Source organism: Crotalus tigris, unplaced genomic scaffold (assembly GCF_016545835.1).
Source record: "Crotalus tigris isolate CLP2741 ecotype Arizona unplaced genomic scaffold, ASM1654583v1 scf7180000019070.2622420, whole genome shotgun sequence".
Lineage (NCBI taxonomy): Eukaryota > Metazoa > Chordata > Lepidosauria > Squamata > Viperidae > Crotalus > Crotalus tigris.
Genome location: NW_024097360.1, coordinates 1,611,698 through 1,629,323, shown reverse-complemented (window position 1 = coordinate 1,629,323; position 17,626 = coordinate 1,611,698). Strand labels below are relative to the sequence as shown.

General features: G+C 40.2%; 1 protein-coding gene across 3 annotated transcripts in view; it reads left to right on the top strand.

Annotated features, from left to right (window-relative positions):
* The first annotated feature begins 1,449 nt into the window (after positions 1–1,449).
* The window catches only part of PLCB1 (phospholipase C beta 1), a 447,562-nt gene continuing 431,385 nt past the window's right edge, over positions 1,450–17,626 (top strand). For 2 of the 3 annotated variants that reach the window (XM_039359461.1, XM_039359462.1), the window contains exon 1: positions 1,451–2,275. In XM_039359461.1, coding sequence (XP_039215395.1) covers positions 2,177–2,275 — 99 coding nt within the window. In that variant the 5' untranslated portion in view covers positions 1,451–2,176. Of the gene's footprint in view, positions 2,276–17,626 lie in introns of all 3 variants that reach the window. The other variant, XM_039359463.1, reaches the window with a different exon arrangement.

Here is a 17,626-nt window from a genome sequence, read left to right as displayed (position 1 = left end):
ACCGGTAGCAGATAACTAGAACAGTGGTGGCGAACTTATGGCACACATGCCAGAGATGGCACTCAGAGCCCTCTCTGTGAGCACACGTGCTGCTGCTGCCAGAAGCTTGCGCAGGTCCATTAGGCTGCCGCCGCCACCCAGAACAGCAGCCCCAGCCAGCACAAAGGAGGCAAAGTGGCCAGCTAGCAAGCTTGAGTAGAGGTGGTAGAGTACGCCCACACCCAGCAAGCCAAAGGCCACCCTGAGCAAGGAAACATGGATCCTCATCGGCACCATGGCCCCCCAGGCCCTGCTAGGATTGCGTGCCTCCCCCATCTATGCTGGGCCTCCTGCCCACCACCCCACTTGCCAGAGACCCCCTGGATCTCCTCCAGCCCTGCCCGGTCCCCACAGGCATCCCCCATGAGCAACATCAAGGTGGCCATGCCCACCCTAGCCAGCCCCCCCCCCAGTCTGCCATGACAACCGCAGCCATGCCCATCCAGTGGGCCACACCCCCTGCCCCCCCCCAGGCACCACAATGCTGATGTGGCCCCAGCACTTTGTGATAAATAAGTGGGTTTTGGGTTGTGGTTTGGGCACTCGGTCTAAAAGGTTTGCCATCACTGCTATAGAATGTTACTGTAGAGGAGTTAAAAAATCTTTGTAGCATCCATCAGATAACATAAAACAGTTCTTTGGAACGTATCATACTAGGGCATACTTTACATAAGAAAAACTACAGATGTAGTTGAAGGCATGCTGAAATAAATCGCTGTTTCATGAAGAAGGGATTTCCCCCCTCTAAAAATGCTCTTAATTTGTGCCTTTTGGATTAGATCTCTTCCCTCCTCTGATTTAGAAGTGGATCTATGGCTTACTCTTGCTAAAAGTTGAATTGTGGAACGGCAGATAAGGCTCATAGATTCTTTTGCAAGTTAGGGAAAAGGATCTATGTAGAATTGAGTTTTGAAAGATGAGCACATCAAGGAGAACAGCTAATGTAGTTTGTTTAGCTTCAGATCGAAACGTAGATGTGACCCAATTGGCCGTGGTTGATTCCATGAACCTTGACTTATTGCAATGGGCGAGCAGAAACTTTGCAAAGGAAGATGGGGCAAGTTCTTCTGAGTTTTTTCTTCCATATGGGTGATACCCAGATAGGCGTGCCTTTACTAAAAGGAGTAAGGATGGCAGTTGATAAGCCCTGGTTTATATGCATTTTCTACTGCTAGTTTCTTCAGCTATTAAGTAACTCTCGTCCTCTTTATAGGATAAACGAGAGCGCAAGAGGTCTGGGGGAAAAAAAGAAAGCAACTGGTGACTTGCAATGTTCACCTAATGCGCCTAATTTATTTATTTATTCTAAACAATTTTTGGCATCGCGCGGCTCTTGGCAAACGAGATTGGTCGGGCAAACAGGAACTCTGCGGAGAAGTCAGGACACGGTTTCCTGAACGCCTGCCGCTCGGTCACCCGGTCCGATCTCCTTGAATGAAAAGAAACCGCTCGCTATACAGGCCGATGCTTCTGGCCTCTGGCTCTCCACCCTTAAAAGGCAGGCTTTCCATAAGGCGGCGAGGCGGGCCGCGGGACTCTAGCTTAGGCACCCCAAGAGCGCACGCGGAGATCCGGCACAGCGATCTTTCCTGCTGCCGGGAAAGGTTTGCCTATTGAAGGCTTCCAGGAGGGCGCATGCTCTGCAGAGGCGGCGCCCTCGGCCAGCAGGTGGTGCTGCCCGCTTGACTCGCTCGCCTGCGCCTTGAACGCGGAGAAAAGTTGGGGGAGAAAGAGAGAGAGAGAGAGAGAGAGAGAGAGAGAGAACCGGGGAAGGAGGAAGAGGGTGGCAGCGGTGTTTGCATTTGCCAGTGCAGCGAGGAGCGCCTCGGCGGCATATGTGTGTGCATGTAGGGGCTGCATGCATACATGCATGCAGGCGTGCGTTGCCCTTCTCTATAGGATGTACCGCCGAACGGTTGGCTCTTTGCTGTAGGCTCGCCTGTGGCTCGCCCTGCCTGGCGAGAAGCGCTTGGCACTAGTAGCAGCTGCAGCTGCTTCTCTCCTTCTCCCGGTCGGCGTAAGCGATCCAGGCAAGCTCCTTCGACAAGGCTCGCGTCTTTCCCGGCCGCCACCGCCACCACCACCCTCTGCCTTTTCCTTCCCTTCTCAGTTGGGAAGTCTCGATGTGCTGCCGCCAATGGCTGGGGCACAGCCAGGAGTCCACGCTCTCCAGCTCCAGCCGGTCCGTGTCTCGGCCAGCCTCAAGAAGGGCGCCACCTTTGTCAAGTGGGACGACGTAAGTTTGAAGAGCTCCGCCACCCCTTTCTCTGCTTCCCTCCCGCCTCCTCGCTTTACTTTAACCTTTTTTCGGTATAGAGGTGCGCGGGGGGGGGGACGCAAGACCTCGCGATGCGACGGGCGGAGCTGATCGATAGAGAGGCATTGCACCATGTGCCGGGAGATGCGTTTAACTCGGCGCGCGCGCTGCCCGGGGAAGGGGCGAGGGCATCCATGTGTGCCATCGAAGAAGAGACAGCATGGAGCTGGCCAAGTTTCAGCTGCTTTTGGGCAGCCAGATTGAACACTGACCGCAGCCCAGCCAAAGAGCATATGTTTGGCGTGCAAAATATTGAACAATTCTGAGTGTGCTGGGGTTGTCCTGTTAGGAAATTTCCTGCGAGCAGGAGGGACAACACCATTTAAGGTGGCTCCAGCATATAAGGCCGCATCTTATGTGTCCCTCAGTTCTCAATAGTTTAATCAGGCAATTCAGGCAGTAAGAACCAGCCTGTGGGTCAGAATATATATATATACCCACTTGTTCCTCCAAAAAGGTGTGTGGGTGACAGCGATAAAGCTTTGAGTGAGTGTGATCCTTCCTTCTGACAAGTGGGGAGTGGGCAGAGAGGAGGTAAAAGGTGCTGCCGGGTTTAAAGTTGGGAAAGGAGCAGGAAGAAGATGGAGCTTGCCAATTTTTTTCTCGGCACTGTAATATTGGAAAAGCTAGTGCATTGGTTCCTGGCAAGTTACCCATAGCAACAAGCGACTCAGTGCATTTATGTGGATTTAGACAAGCAGCTGAAGAAAAACATGCACAGTATGTGTGCTTGTGTGCTTGTGTCCTGGAAGGGGGTGGGAAAGCATAAAGGGGTAAATGAAATTTGGAATTGGAAAAATAAATGACTCCACTAAAGTGGCAGATATACCAGTAGTGTTTATTCTTTGGCTTGAAATATTTTTATACTTTCCGACCATCAGTTAGATGCTGTTTCACATAACCTTCTTCATAGGATGAATTTGCTGGATTCACATTATTTTGGTAGTATAATGATCAATTAATAGATACATGCTCTGCTGTTAATGCATTTGGAATTTTATCCCTTTGCGTAAGCAAAGAAGACATTACTGGTCCCAATAGTCTGAAAAAGGCAATAAAAAAAAGGATAATCGGGTAAGGAAAATAGAGAAGAGAGACCAGTGATTGAAGTTAAACAAAAAAAACCCAAAAATTAAATGAGATTTCCTTTTTGGCTCTTTCTCATTATCTTGTTGAGGGCAATAAAAACAAAGATGAGAATGAAAAGTTAATTTTGTGAGAGGAGTGCTTTTTCAACTTACTTTCTGGTAGGCTTAAGAGCAACACAGCAGATTTGATTTCAGAGACCTAATACTTATTTACAATGTGAATTTCTTTCTCACTTTATATAGTACTTGTGATTCTTCTGTAACAGGTGTAGGACCTGCACTTTTGTTCTCATGAAAGCTGTCAAACTCTGGCTATGTTTTATTACTTTGGTGGGAGTTTAGCTGAATGATCCAATATACAGTAACGCTGTTTACTGTCTTACTTATAGAAAACAAGCTGGTTAAAAAGCTTACTTAATTAGTTTGACCCTTAAAAGTTCAGTGTTGATAATTCTGTAGAAAGCAAGCAATCAGACTTTTTTCACTGGCTAAGAATGAAAGGGCAAGAACAGATTTCCAAAGGCACAAAAGCCAAGACAGTTTTATTGTAGAAAAGCACATAAGCCATTGCAAAAGAATTGCAGTGTCCATTAAATATGAAATGGTTTTATAAGTGAAATTAATGGTACAATTCTTGTACTCTTTCTCCTGCCTAAGTGATGCAATTGCCCCTCTGTTGTTGAGGATCTCCAATTTCTATCTCTTGTGTGGATCGTATTGGGTGTAAATCAGATCTAGTTATCGGGCTGTTTACTGAGTGAAACTAGCTTTTTCATGGACTCTGCATGTTACATTCAGTTATTACTCACTGAGTAAAGCTTTCCCACAAAGCTAGTTTTTTTTTAATACTATGTCTTTTGAATGTGGATTTGTAAATAGTGATTTCCAGAGAGAAGAGACAGCAATAAATTGTTAATTTCTAATTGAAATGCTTAGGCAACAGATGTCTACCTGTATTCATTTTCATATTGATCACTGCAATTTTCTGCTTTTAATACCAGCATAAGTATACTCGATCCTTCTAGCAAAAAAACCCCCATAAAATATGCTGTTTCTTCTACTGTGGTTGATAGATAACACAAAGCAGCAGTTGGGTACAAATAACAGTTAAGCTTAACAAAAAAAAAAATCCTTTGGGGTATTTAGCACCGATACGTTCTTTTTAGGATTAGAGACTTTTTAAAACTGATACATAAGTTCAGCAAATTATACTGTAAAAAGTTGCATTTCAATACGTTTAAACGTGAAGATTTCTTTTCTTAAAAATACCCAGACATAAAATTGTTTGAGAAGTTTATCTCATTAGAAATATTACAAGTTGTGGATACAGAATAAAGTTAGAGGTGATCTGGTAAAAGAGCATATCAGTTATTCACCATAGTCAGTTTGAGGGAGAGATGTTTTCTTGAAGAAAACGTTAAAAACAATTAGCCTTTGTCATAGTCAGGAAGAGACGCCTGCTAGTTTCCCTGTAAGCAGGAGATAAATTGCTGATGTTGTGTAGACATTTTTCATCTGGATTTGATTTCATAATAACAACAGCAAATCCCCCTCCCAATCCCCAAATTAGGCAACTGAAATTAAGAGAATTTATAGAAACCAGGATATTTGATATTTTTGACAAGGAAAAAAATGAACAGAATCCTGGTACTAAACTGATCGGTTCAGTTCAGAATTTGCTCACAGACCCCCTAGAAAATTATTTTGCACATTACTTGGCATTATGATGATCTTTGGTTCTAAATAAAATATATTGTTTAAAGAAGTCCACTACAGATACCTTAATTAACAGGAGTATATTTATTAATATAAGAATTGGAAAGATAGTGATCAGAAGGCATATTCTCATAGATATCCCGGCTTCTTTTGAGAATTAAGACTGTGAAATATTTTTCTTACCAAGTAAACAGAAGCCACATGCCACCTTGTAAAGGCAGGAGTCTTCTAGATTAACAGACTCGATACAGGTATTATTTATTAAAGCAATTTGCCTTTAATTAAAACAATGCATAAACTTCAAAGTATACAGATTTGCCAAGTTATTCTACATGCATGGCATCATCTAAGCAATTAAGTTATTTAAAACTACAAGACTTACAGACTTAAATATATTTAGATCAAGCCTTCTATGGAAATTCCTTTCAAAAATTCTTCAGACAGCTGCTTAGTCACAATTTACAACAACATGTCATAGGCTACTTGTTCTTTGAAAACGCCATGCCTAAATTACTTTACCTCCTTCAATCTATTTTCTTGGCATAACATCAGGCAACACAGAAGCTATGTTGATGTTGAATTTTGGGAGTGTTGCTTGTCTTAGTATCGTGAAAGAACAAATCCTGACCTCTAAATTTAGCTTGGGTTAAAAATGACCCTGGGAACTAGAAGGTGAATGGTTGCAAGATCTCATGTAATTAGATGTAATCTAATCCTAAAGCCAAGCTAGAAACGCAGATAAGATAATTTCCCAGTCTCTGTTTCTATGGGTTATGTAATTATAAGGACCAAGTGAGAATTGTAGAGTTGGGTTATGCTGTTACTTTTTTGAGGCTAAGGGTTACATTTAAATTTTGAGTAGTACAACTTAGGAGTTAAGACAAACAAATAAGCACACTCAAGACAAAAGTGAAATTTAACATATTTAAAGTTAACTAAAAGTAAATACAGGCAATACACTTATGCTCTGTGCATGCTCTGTTCATGTTTTTCTCTTCCATTACATAAATATTGTAAATTGATAATAGGTTTCAGGGAATCTCTAAGCACCACTTCAAAGTCTTTAGGGACCACAAACTGGTCCTAATTTGCTTCTTCAGTCCTTTCCACCAATTCAACTTTGGGGAGAAAAAACACAGCTAGGAATATTATGGCTTTCTATTAGTGAAGATAAATTTGTGAAAGGACTCTGTGTTTGTGTATGTATATATGTGTGATGTATGTGTGAGAGAGAAAGGGCTGTGATTCCAAATAAAATATATACATGCATACATACATACATACATACAGTACATCATTCATTCATTCATTTATTACAAGTAATTTTGTGCCACTTCATTTGAGTAAATCTAAACAGCTTACAGGTAAGTGAATCATACAGCACATAACAAAATAATACAAATTATATGTTATAAACATTTGAATTAATTTCATAAAATCATAAATACTAGTTCAATGGTGGCGAACCTATGGCACAGGTGCCAGAGGCAGCATTCAGAGCCCTCTCTGTGGGCACATGTGCTGTTGCCCCAGCCTTGCCTCCTTTCCAGGAACCCCCCTGAAGGAGAGTCGCCCTTGAGCGTGGTCCACACGGAGCAGCGTAGCCAAGGACATGGTAGCCAGGGAGCGTAGACAAGACTCTGCCCTCACACCCCATCGTAGTTGATGCTGCAGGGCGCGGGCAGAGGGTGTGGCAGCCATAGCACTGTTGGGCTGCTTGGGTGATCTGCGGTGGGCCCTGAAGGCAGTGAATGGTCCTGTGAGCAGGCGGGATGGGGGGATGGGGGGTAGAGCAGGGGCGGGGCCAGTTTTGGGCTCTAAAAGGTTCACCATCACTGTACTAGTTTGTATATCTTCTAGGTAACTTAATTGTCAGATTCGTATTCCCAAACACTTCCTTTAGTAATCAGACTTTTAATAATTTTCTAAATATTAAAAGATTTATCCTTGGTTCTGTTCAGTAGTTTGATAGCAAGAGAAGATACTTAAATAGAATAGAATGTATTTTTTGTCATAGTGTTATTGCTTAAATAGTGACAAGACAAAATAGGAACTTAGACTATCTGTCTCTTTGTCTTTCTGTAATTGCGGATTCTAATGAAGTAGAAAATAAGTCATAAAAACAATAACCCATTTACTGCTTAGGAAAAACATGATCAGTAAATGTTAATTGTGTTGATAAAGAAGCTTTTTGAAACTAGTATAGTCATATATAAGGGACTATACTGAAGTGACAGAAATCAGTCTCAGTTTAGATTTCACAGCTAAATTTAAATTGCTGAAATAAGAAACAAAGGATACATTGGATACGGTAAGAATAAGAGGGATCAGAAATTACAGACATTTAAATAATTGAAAATGTCAGGTGGGACAAGAACCCATTTACTACATTTGCTCTCAAGGATCTGAGTTGACATTCAGTGAACACATAAATGAATATTTGAAAATAAAATAGTCCCCTGAGATTGAAGCATCTTACAAATTTTAATATATTTCTCTTATATATTTTGTAATATGAGCCACTAATAATTATGTTGAAATAGAATGGAGGAGATACAGGTTCAAGTTCCCACTTGCCAATAATGCTTCTAGTGGTGTTTGGGGCCAATCAAGATTACTCAGATCCAATCACAGGGTTGAAGGGAGAGTAAAATACGTTTACATTGCTAGGTAAGAATGAAGATTGGAACCTGCACGTCTTTCTCACAAGACTTTTCATCTAATTTCAAAGCTTCTGTTCAAGAGATCAGTTCAAAAATGAGGCAAGAAATACATTTTTACTGCAACTGGCTGGAGTGAATGACGAGAGATAAAACGAGAGAATAGAAAACCTGTGGCTACATCTGCTCTTTGCTTCCACCCTGCATTACTTGTGACCCCTAACAAATTAGGTTCTTGATGTTAAAATTGTCACCCATCCTAGTGCAGAGGTCTAAAACTCAAATAATCAAATGTGTCACACGAGGACAAGCTCATTAGTCCAAAGGCTTCTTCAAGGTATCGGATTATTTCCTTATGATGCATTTGATTTTTCCTCCCCCCCCCCAAAGACTATTTATTTATTCATTCACTCACTTACTCACTCACTCATTCAATTTATATAGCTGCCATTTCACCTTTACCAGACTCTAGGTGGCTCACAATAAAACAAAAATCCCCAACTAAGACAATAGAAAAACAACATGTAAAACAAACAGAACATACAGCCAATCTGCGTCAGACACTGGGACCAGAGGTTTTTTTCTTCCGAGCTTTGGGCCTCATGGAGCCTATCCTCAGGGAACCTATGCCTTCCAAACTTTTACAGGGAAATACAAATTTGCTTGTTGTTTCCATGTTCTTTTACAGCTAAGTTTTTTTTTTCTAGCTATCATTTCACTTATCACGAATTTTGTTGGTACTGAATTTTCACGAGACTTGGGGGAAAAAAGATGCTTGGCAAATATGTCGATGAAGATCCTCAGTCATCCAGGTAACGTCTGGAAAATTGAACCACAACAACTGGACTTATTCGTTGTCTGTTTGAGTCATTGCGATGATTCAATTTTCTAGACAACTTTGCCTGAATGGGAATCTTCGTCGACATATTGCTACGTGCTTTGAGGAAGGGACCCTGAGGTTGGTGCAGAAGAGTTAGTACATTCTAACGATTGAACCAACATGCTCAGACTGAGAACGCTGGGTTGGATGAGCAACGAAATGTCTCACACCAACAAAAAAATAAATCTTGTTGCCTTGATTCAAATTTTGGCAAATCCTGCCAAATTGCAGAACCTTTTCCTTTCATCCTCCTACCCAATGATTTCATTGTATTTTTTTCAGGACCTGTAAGCATACTCTTGGGAATAATAATAATTTGCTAAATAAGGACTGGATTTTACTTTTATAAATACAGATTCTCCCATATGTCTTGGGAAATGCTTTATTTCTTCCACAAATAGTTTTTGGACCCTGAAGCCATTAAAGCTGCTAACCTTCACATGGATGTCATTAATACATAGCTGATTGTCTAAATGAGGTCCAAAGATTATCTTTGACTTGACTTTTTGTGATACACATCAAAAGAATGTTGCATAGGATTGGGCAACAGCACCTCTCTGTTTATTTAGTGCTGTTAATGTCACTAACCCATAGCAAGTTGTGTATCAAAATGGTTTCTGTAACCTTCTGGAGAATAATACTTGATGTCAGTTGAGGCCTGTAGAGGATGCAATTGCCAACAGAATAACTTTGTTCTCTTGGTAGACATGGTGTCCAACAAGATGGGAAGGTTGTGGTATAATGCAGTGGGCGGTAATGCACACAAATGGTTGTGCAGTGCAGTGTAAATTGAGAATGTGCAGTGACCATTAGGGGTTTTAATAAGTGTTGCAAGTAGTCAGGTGGTATATTGATCTTGCAAGGAAATCAGTCGAGATGCCTTCTATGCCTTTCCAACAAATTTGGTTCTAGACCAAATTATCTGGACCCTTTTCAATCTGGTTTCAGGCCCGGCTACAGCACTGAGACTGCTTTGGTTGCACTGACCGATGACCTCTGGCGAGCCCGGGATAGAGGTCACTCCTCTATCCTGGTGCTTCTTGACCTCTCAGCAGCTTTCGATACCATCGACCATGGTATCCTTCTGCGTCGTCTCGGAGAGGTGGGGGTGGGCGGCACCGTATTGCGGTGGTTCTCCTCTTATCTCTCTGACAGGTCGCAGTCGGTGTTGGTGGGTGGACAGAGATCGACCCCTAGGCACCTCGATCATGGGGTACCTCAGGGCTGGGTCCTGTCCCCCCTCCTTTTTAACATCTACATGAAACCGCTGGGTGAGATCATTCGGCGACACGGGGTGAGGTATCATCAGTACGCGGATGATACCCAATTATATATCTCCACCCGTGTCCTTTCAATGAAGCAGTCGATGTGATGTGCCGGTGCCTGGAAGATGTGAGGGTCTGGATCGGGGTGAACAGGCTTAGACTCAACCCTGACAAGACCGAGTGGCTCTAGGTCTTGCCTCCCAAAGGTCAACTGGATGGTCCATCATTAGCCCTGGGGGGGGGCAAATTTACCTCCCTCAGTGCAGGCACACAACTTGGGTGTCCTCCTGGACTCACAGCTAAATTTGGAACAACATCTATTGGCTGTGGCCAGGGGGACCTTTGCCCAGGTTCGCCTGGTGCACCAGTTGCGGCCTTATCTGGACCGAGAGGCTTTACTCACGGTCACTCATGCCCTCGTCACCTCAAGGCTGGATTACTGTAATGCACTCTACATGGGGCTCCCCTTGAAGAGCGTTCGGAGGCTGCAGTTGGTTCAGAATGCAGCCGCGAGAGTGATCGTGGGTGCACCAAGGTACGCCCATGTGTCACCTATCCTCCGCGAGCTGCACTGGCTTCCTGTGGGCCTCCGGACGCAATTCAAGGTGTTGGTTATCACCTTTAAAGCCCTTCATGGCATAGGGCCAGATTACTTACAGGACCGCATACTGCCGCACAGTTCCCAGAGACCGGTGAGGTCCCACAGATTGGGCCTCCTTCAGGTCCCGTCGGCCAGACAATGTCGGCTGGCGGGCCCTCGGGGAAGGGCCTTTTCTGTGGTGGCTCCGACCTGGTGGAACCAACTTCCCCCCGAGGTTCGAACAACTCCCACCCTCCCGGCCTTTAAGAAAGCCGTTAAAACTCTCCTGTTCCGGCAGGCCTGGCGCTGATGTCCCCGGGAGGGGCCGGGACATGATCGGACTGGCGGTATGATTGTATCATTTTATTGTTTTATTCTCGATGACTGTTTTAATTTTGTACGCCGCCCTGAGTCCTTTGGGATTGGGCGGCATATAAATAAATTAATTAAATAAATAATAGACCACCACCATGCACAGGGCTTGTAGATTCTTCTACTGCTTCTCTTCTACTGTGTGGCCTTCCTTCCACCTGGGTTGTCTTAAGAGTATGAAGGATCAAAATGATCATAGCTGGGATGAGGATGGGGGATTGTTCCTCCTATCATCATTATATGTCCCACTACTCCAACTTCTCCATGTTATAGTATAATGAGAAGCACAATCCATGTCTTGGTAGTGAGTTGTCAGGATCCAGCACTTGGATGTGGGGTTAGTGGTGCAAGAACACCTTGACTGATCCTGTCTAGAGATACAGGTACTACAATCTGGCCCAAATTTTCTATTGCTAAGTGAGACAGTTGTTAAGTGAATTTTGCCCCATTTTACGACTTTTCTTGGCATAGTTGTTAAGTGAATCGCTGTAGTTGTTAGTAACACAGTTGTTAAATGAATCTGGCTTCCCCATCGACTTTGGTTGTCAGAAGGTCACAAAAGGTGATCACATGACCCCGGGACACTCATAAATATGAGTCAATTGCCAAGCATCTGAATTTTGACCACATGACCATAGAGATGCTACAGTAGTTATAAGGGTGAAAAATGGTCATATGTCACTTTTTTCAATGCTGTTGTAACTTGAAACAGTCATCAAATTAACTCTTGTAAGTCAAGGACATATTCTCTAAAACTGTAACAAGGAGGAGCTGCAACCTTCTCGTGGCTTGACCTTTCTGCAGCTATGAATTGAAGGTCCTGGTCCTCCTTTCTTCTCAACTCTATGGGAGTTCAGGCAAGCTGCTGATCTACTTTTGACCACTGCTATCAAGCTAAGTGAGTGTTGTGTTGTCTGCCCTGACTGATCTGGAGGGCTGCATACAGTCTATGGCATCTCTATCCCAGAAGAAATATGAGACTAAAGGTATTAAATATATTTTTAAATATGATCATATTATACATTTGCCTCTGGCAGAACTTACTGTCTAATGTAATGTACAAAGTTGCAATACTGCTTATCCCTTTGTGGAAACAGGCAACATTCCCTAACACTTTAGTTCAAATTGTACTTGAAAGGCATTCCAAATACCTCCAAGTCCTGCATATTCAGAGGAGGTAGTGCCTGGATTTTGGCTGGGCTCATATATTGGGCCACATCATAGATCGTGATTTACCCCAATAGCTGGGTTCACCGAATATGCTAATCCATGACAAAGCAGGCCTCAATGAAATGCCTGGTATGCGAAACCATCCCTTATGAAATATACTAGAATCAGTCTGTTTTGACATTCAATAAGAAGGCCCTTCCATGAGGAATTCTACTCAAGGGGAGGAATGGGTGAGTTGGTGGTTTTCTCAGCAGCCTCAGCAATGTGGGCAAAGTAACTCAGCAACATCTGGAGATTTGCAGCTACTCCATTCCTGCTCTAAGGTTAGTAATAGTTCTGCGCCACTTTACATAACAGAGTTACTTCTCCTCTGCTCTCTCCCTTTCATAAGCAGGATGAAGGGCAGAATGAAGAACAGGATCAGAAAAGACAGCAGTACAGACTTCCATGGTTACATGGTTATGCCAAAATGTTTAAGCATACAACATGGCATTTAAGGAGTGGAGTTTACATGTTGCAATGCACATTTCATCACTTGCCCCTTCTTGCTTCCCTGTGGATGTTCCCTTGCTATGACTGGAGGAAAGCCAGTGGGACCATTATTGCAAGAAAATTACTGTTCATATCTGACTTGAAGCCAAGTAAACAGAAATGTCAGAACTATGGAAGTATGAAAATTTAAATATCATTACTGAATTCTTTATTTTCCTCTGGAACATAATGGGCAGGTCTGTAAATCCTTTTATGTATATTTGGCTAAGGATGCTACAATTACAAAGAATAATAATAATAATTATGGGAGTACTATGACTGCACATTGGATTCATACACTTGTGCGTGAGTTCTAATATTTGGCTATTGAGCTGGAAGTATTTTGGAAACTTGAGCTTAGTTTGCATTTTGTTTGACTATTGTGCCCTGTTAATTTTATCCTTAATGGCTTATATACCAGTTGAAATAATGTAATTTAACTAACAGCTGTGCTAGAATAAACCACTGCTAATTCACTGAATATCCAATTTGGCATTGCTTCTGGTTGGCAGTTGAGTGATGAGCAGTATCTCTTTCAGTGCTTTATAGCTCTATTCTAAAGTATGTCAGGTTAATGAGATGTAGAGTCCATTGAACTAAGAGATTACTGTTAGGTAAGTATTATTGCAATTTTAAGAATTATCCGTAAGATCTGGCTTGAAAAGAGGTCCAAACAGTACTATAGTATGTTGCCAGACAGATTCTAAGGATTTGTCAGCTGATATACATGGAGATTATAAGATAATAAAATAACCTGAAGATGGGTTCCTTTAGAAAAGTCTTAGGATCCATTGTAGAGAGCACATGTCTATTTATTTAGGTGTACAATCCTGGCTTCTAGATCAAAACACTCCCAAATAATAAATTTGGGGGAAACTGATTTTATTCTTGGGGAACCATTGCCAGTTAAAACAGAGGTAACAAGATTATCTGATGTATACAGTAAGTGGTCCTCATAAAACAACCACTCACTCAGTGACTATTTCTACTTAGACCAGGGGTCTACAAACTTAGCAACTTTAAGACCAATGAATTTCAACTCCCAAAATTCCTCAACCAGCCATGATGGCTGAGGAATTCTGGGAGCTGAAGTCCACAAGTCTTAAAAGTGCCTGACTTAGACAGTGCTGAACAAGGAGGAGTTATAACTGTTCCTCATACTTATAGCTGTCACAGTGTCCATGTGGTCATGTAATTGCATGCTGGCTGAGGAATTCTGGGAGTTGAAGTCCAGGAATCATAAAAAGGGCCGAGTTTGAAGACCCCTGACTAAAATCATAAGCATAATACAGAACAGCACTTAATATTGCAGATGGGTTTAATGATCATATAAATATTTAGCCTATTTTTACCTCAAATAACTTTACATTTTATATTTCGCCTCTTTGGTCATGTTATTCTATGGTGTTAACTGGCTTGTTTTAATTTAGTAGAGCTGCTAAGTTAGTGTATTGGTTAATTGGTGCTAAAATGATAAACACTTGGGTAAATAGGCTTTTAGTAAACCCGCGTAAGAAGAGGGGATCTATATAAAGTAGATCTTTATACAATAGTGCTAGCCAGAATAGCACCATTCATAATTAGATCAAGGCTCAAATTCTAAAGCTTCTTCAGATATAATACTTGAAGAGATTTCTTGATGTATTTTTACTTATTGTACCTCTCCTTTGCAAGTATTTGTCCTTGTTCCTCTTATTTAGAATGTTGCGATCAATATAAATACCCAAAAAAGATAAAATGTCTAGCATCTCTGTATTTGATTTTAGTTTTTGTTCTTCCTCTTCCAGGAGATACTAATTTTTGTTTGATAAATTGAATATGTAATTGGCTTCTGAACCCAAGCTCAATGTGACCTTAAGTATATCATTGCATTCCATATGTTTCTTCCTCTGAAATAATAATTAGATGGAGCCCCTAATAAAACTTGAACTATGATGTGAAAATGGAAAGATTTAATACTAAAAAAAAAAATCGGGGTTTTCCTTGTTAACAATGGTCCTCCCACAGAGCTGAGTAGAGGATTTAGCTTTTGCTTTCTTTGATTTTTATTTGGATTTTAAGTTTAAAGATTTACTTTTACTTTTATATTCCCTCTTTTTATTTTTTTTCTTTTGTTGAAAGGGAAAGTAAAATGGCGATCGGCAAGCCTTTCGGTTTTTTGTTTTTTTTGGGGGGGAAGGTAGAATGGCGATCGGCAGGCTTTTTGGTGTTTTTTTTAATCCTTTTCCTTTTTTTTTTTAATGATTGGAACGGAATGTGGATTTGATTTTGATGTTGGGTTTGGATTTTAGAAGCATTATTATTTTTGTTTAACTTCTTTGTTTTGCTTTTTGTACTTTTAAAAAAATGGAATGGATTTTTTCTATTTAATTATTTTTTTCTTCTTCCCTTTTCTTTTTTTAACTCCTTTCTTTTTATTATAATGATCTCCTTTTGAAGGATTTTTTGATTTTTTGGAGTTAATCTCTCTTTTTCTTTTGTTTAATTTTTGTAACTTTTAAGAAGGAGTAAAGATTTTTCTAAGATGGCTCCAAAGCGTTCAGTATCTTTTTGTTATAATGATCTCCTTTTGAAGGATTTTTTGAATTTTTTTGGACTTAATCTCTCTTTTTCTTTTGCTTAATTTTTGTAATTTTTAAGAAGGAGTAAAGATTTTTTTTAAGATGGCTCCAAAGCGTCCAGTAATTCCTACAGCTCCTAAGGTGGTTTCTTCTTCGGTGTTATCATCAGTGCAACAACCTAAATCAATAGCTTCACCCTCTTCCTTGGTACAGCCAATAATTGTGAAGGATTTGCAAGATATGATGGGAAATGTTATATCTCAAATTAGGGCAGAAATGAAAGAGATTTTAGAGGAAAATAATAAGATTTTGAGGCAAGAGATAGTTTTGGCTCTAAAAGGAGTTGCCTCTGTTCTTGAAAAGCTGAACTCTCGTGTAGAAGAGGTAGAAGAAAAAGTGGAATTGATGGAGGGAAAATTTGAAAGCATGGAAAAAGAAATGGAAAATGAGATTCTTATGCTTCAATATAGACAAATGGAATATGCCTTGAGAATCAGAGGTTTGGGAGAGTCTGTGCAAGGAGATCTGAGAGAGATGGTTGCAAAGGACTTTGCTGTGATTTTGAATAAAGAAAAAGAGGAAATACGTAGTGAAATTGAAAAATTATTTAGCGTTAACTCTGTGGTGGCAGTGCAAAAGAATTTGCCAAGAGATGTAATTTATTTTGGGAAAAGATCCCTGCGCAACGAAATTATACAAGCTTTTTATAAGAAGAGATTTCAAATTGCTTCACAAGATGTTATAATTCTAAAGGAGATCCCATCTAAAATTTTAAGAAGAAGAAAGGAGTTTGCTTTTTTAGCAGATGAACTTAAAAAGAGACGAATCTTGTTCAGATGGGATGTTCCGATTGGAATGGTGGTGAATTACCTGGGGATATGTTATAGACTTAATACTGTTTCTCAAGCAAAAGACTTTTATACTTCGGTCCTGGGGGTATGTTCATCGCCATCTATTAAGTTTAAAGCTTTGGAAGAAAAGAAGGTAGAATTGCAGTCTGAAGAGCCTATACTTATGAAAATTGGGAAACCTCAGTTTGAGGGGCCTCAACAAGTTGAGATGGAGGAGCAGAGGATAACCTGTGCAACATATAACTGTAAAGAAAAGGAGCAACAGAAGAAGGTTAAGGAAGCCTCACAACTATTGGTTTCTGAATCTGCGGGAGAAGTAGGATTTATAAATTTTTTGGAGCAACCTTTAAGGGTAGAATTGCAGTCTGAAGAGCCTATATTAATGAAAAATGGGAAATCTCAGTTTGAGGGGCCTCAACAAGTCGAGATGAAGGAGCAGAGGACAACTCGTGCAACATATAATCGTAAAGAAAAAGAGCAACAGAAGAAGGAGTTTAAGGAAGCCTCACAAGTATTGGCTCCTGAGTCTGTGGGAGAAGCAGGATTTATAAACTTTTTGGAGCTACCTTTAAGGGCAGATTTCAAAGCACTTCTTTCGAGATTTATGGACAAGAGAGACTGATAAGGAATGTGTTTATTGTGGATGGAATTTGTTATTGGTAAAGATTTAAATGTGTATAAGGGAATTTTAATGGTTTATGGACAAGAGAGACTGATAAGGAATGTGTTTATTGTGGATGGAATTTGTTATTGGTAAAGATTTAAATGTGTATAAGGGAATTCTAATGTTTTAAGTAATGTTCAAATTTGTGTTTTGGAGGGAGTTTATAAAGAATGATGGATAATAACATAAGTATGATATGAAAAGGTTCAGAGTATATTATAATGTGTTTAATGATTGGGTTTTTTTATTATTATTATTATTTTTTAAGAGAAGATAACTTGTTTAATTAAATGTACCTAGATTTGTTTAGGATTTATATGTCTTTTAAGTTTTTTTTTTGATAGGAGAGAAGATTATGGAGATTGAATGAAAATCTTAGATAAGAAGTTTAAGTTTAAGTATTTAGTTTAAGTATTCAAAGAGTATTTAGTTTTAATGGTATAATGAAGGTTTATATGTTTATTTTTGTGTTCTAGGATAAAGAAAGAGGGAGAGATTAGATTTTATATTGTAGGTATAGATATTCAAAGAAAGTAATGTTTAAATTTGTGTTTTGGAGGGAGTTTATACAGAATGATGGATAATAATATAAGTATGATACTAGAAAATGTTTAGAGTATATTATAATGTGTTTAATGATTGCAATTATTATTTTTTAGAGAAGATAACCTATTTAATTTAATGTATTTAGATTTGTTTAGAATTTATATGTGTTTTAAGTTTTTCTTTTCTTTTTCTGAAAAATTTTAATTAAGCCTGTACTCAGCTCTGGGAAGGTTGGGGGAGGGTTTGGGAGGTTTGGGGAGGTGGGGGAGGGTATGGGGGGGGTTTGGGGAGGGGATTTGTTTTGTAAAATTTAAAAAACTTTCAATTAAAAAATAAAAAATAAAAAAACAAAAAAAAAACAAAAAAAAAAAAAATGGTCCTCCCAA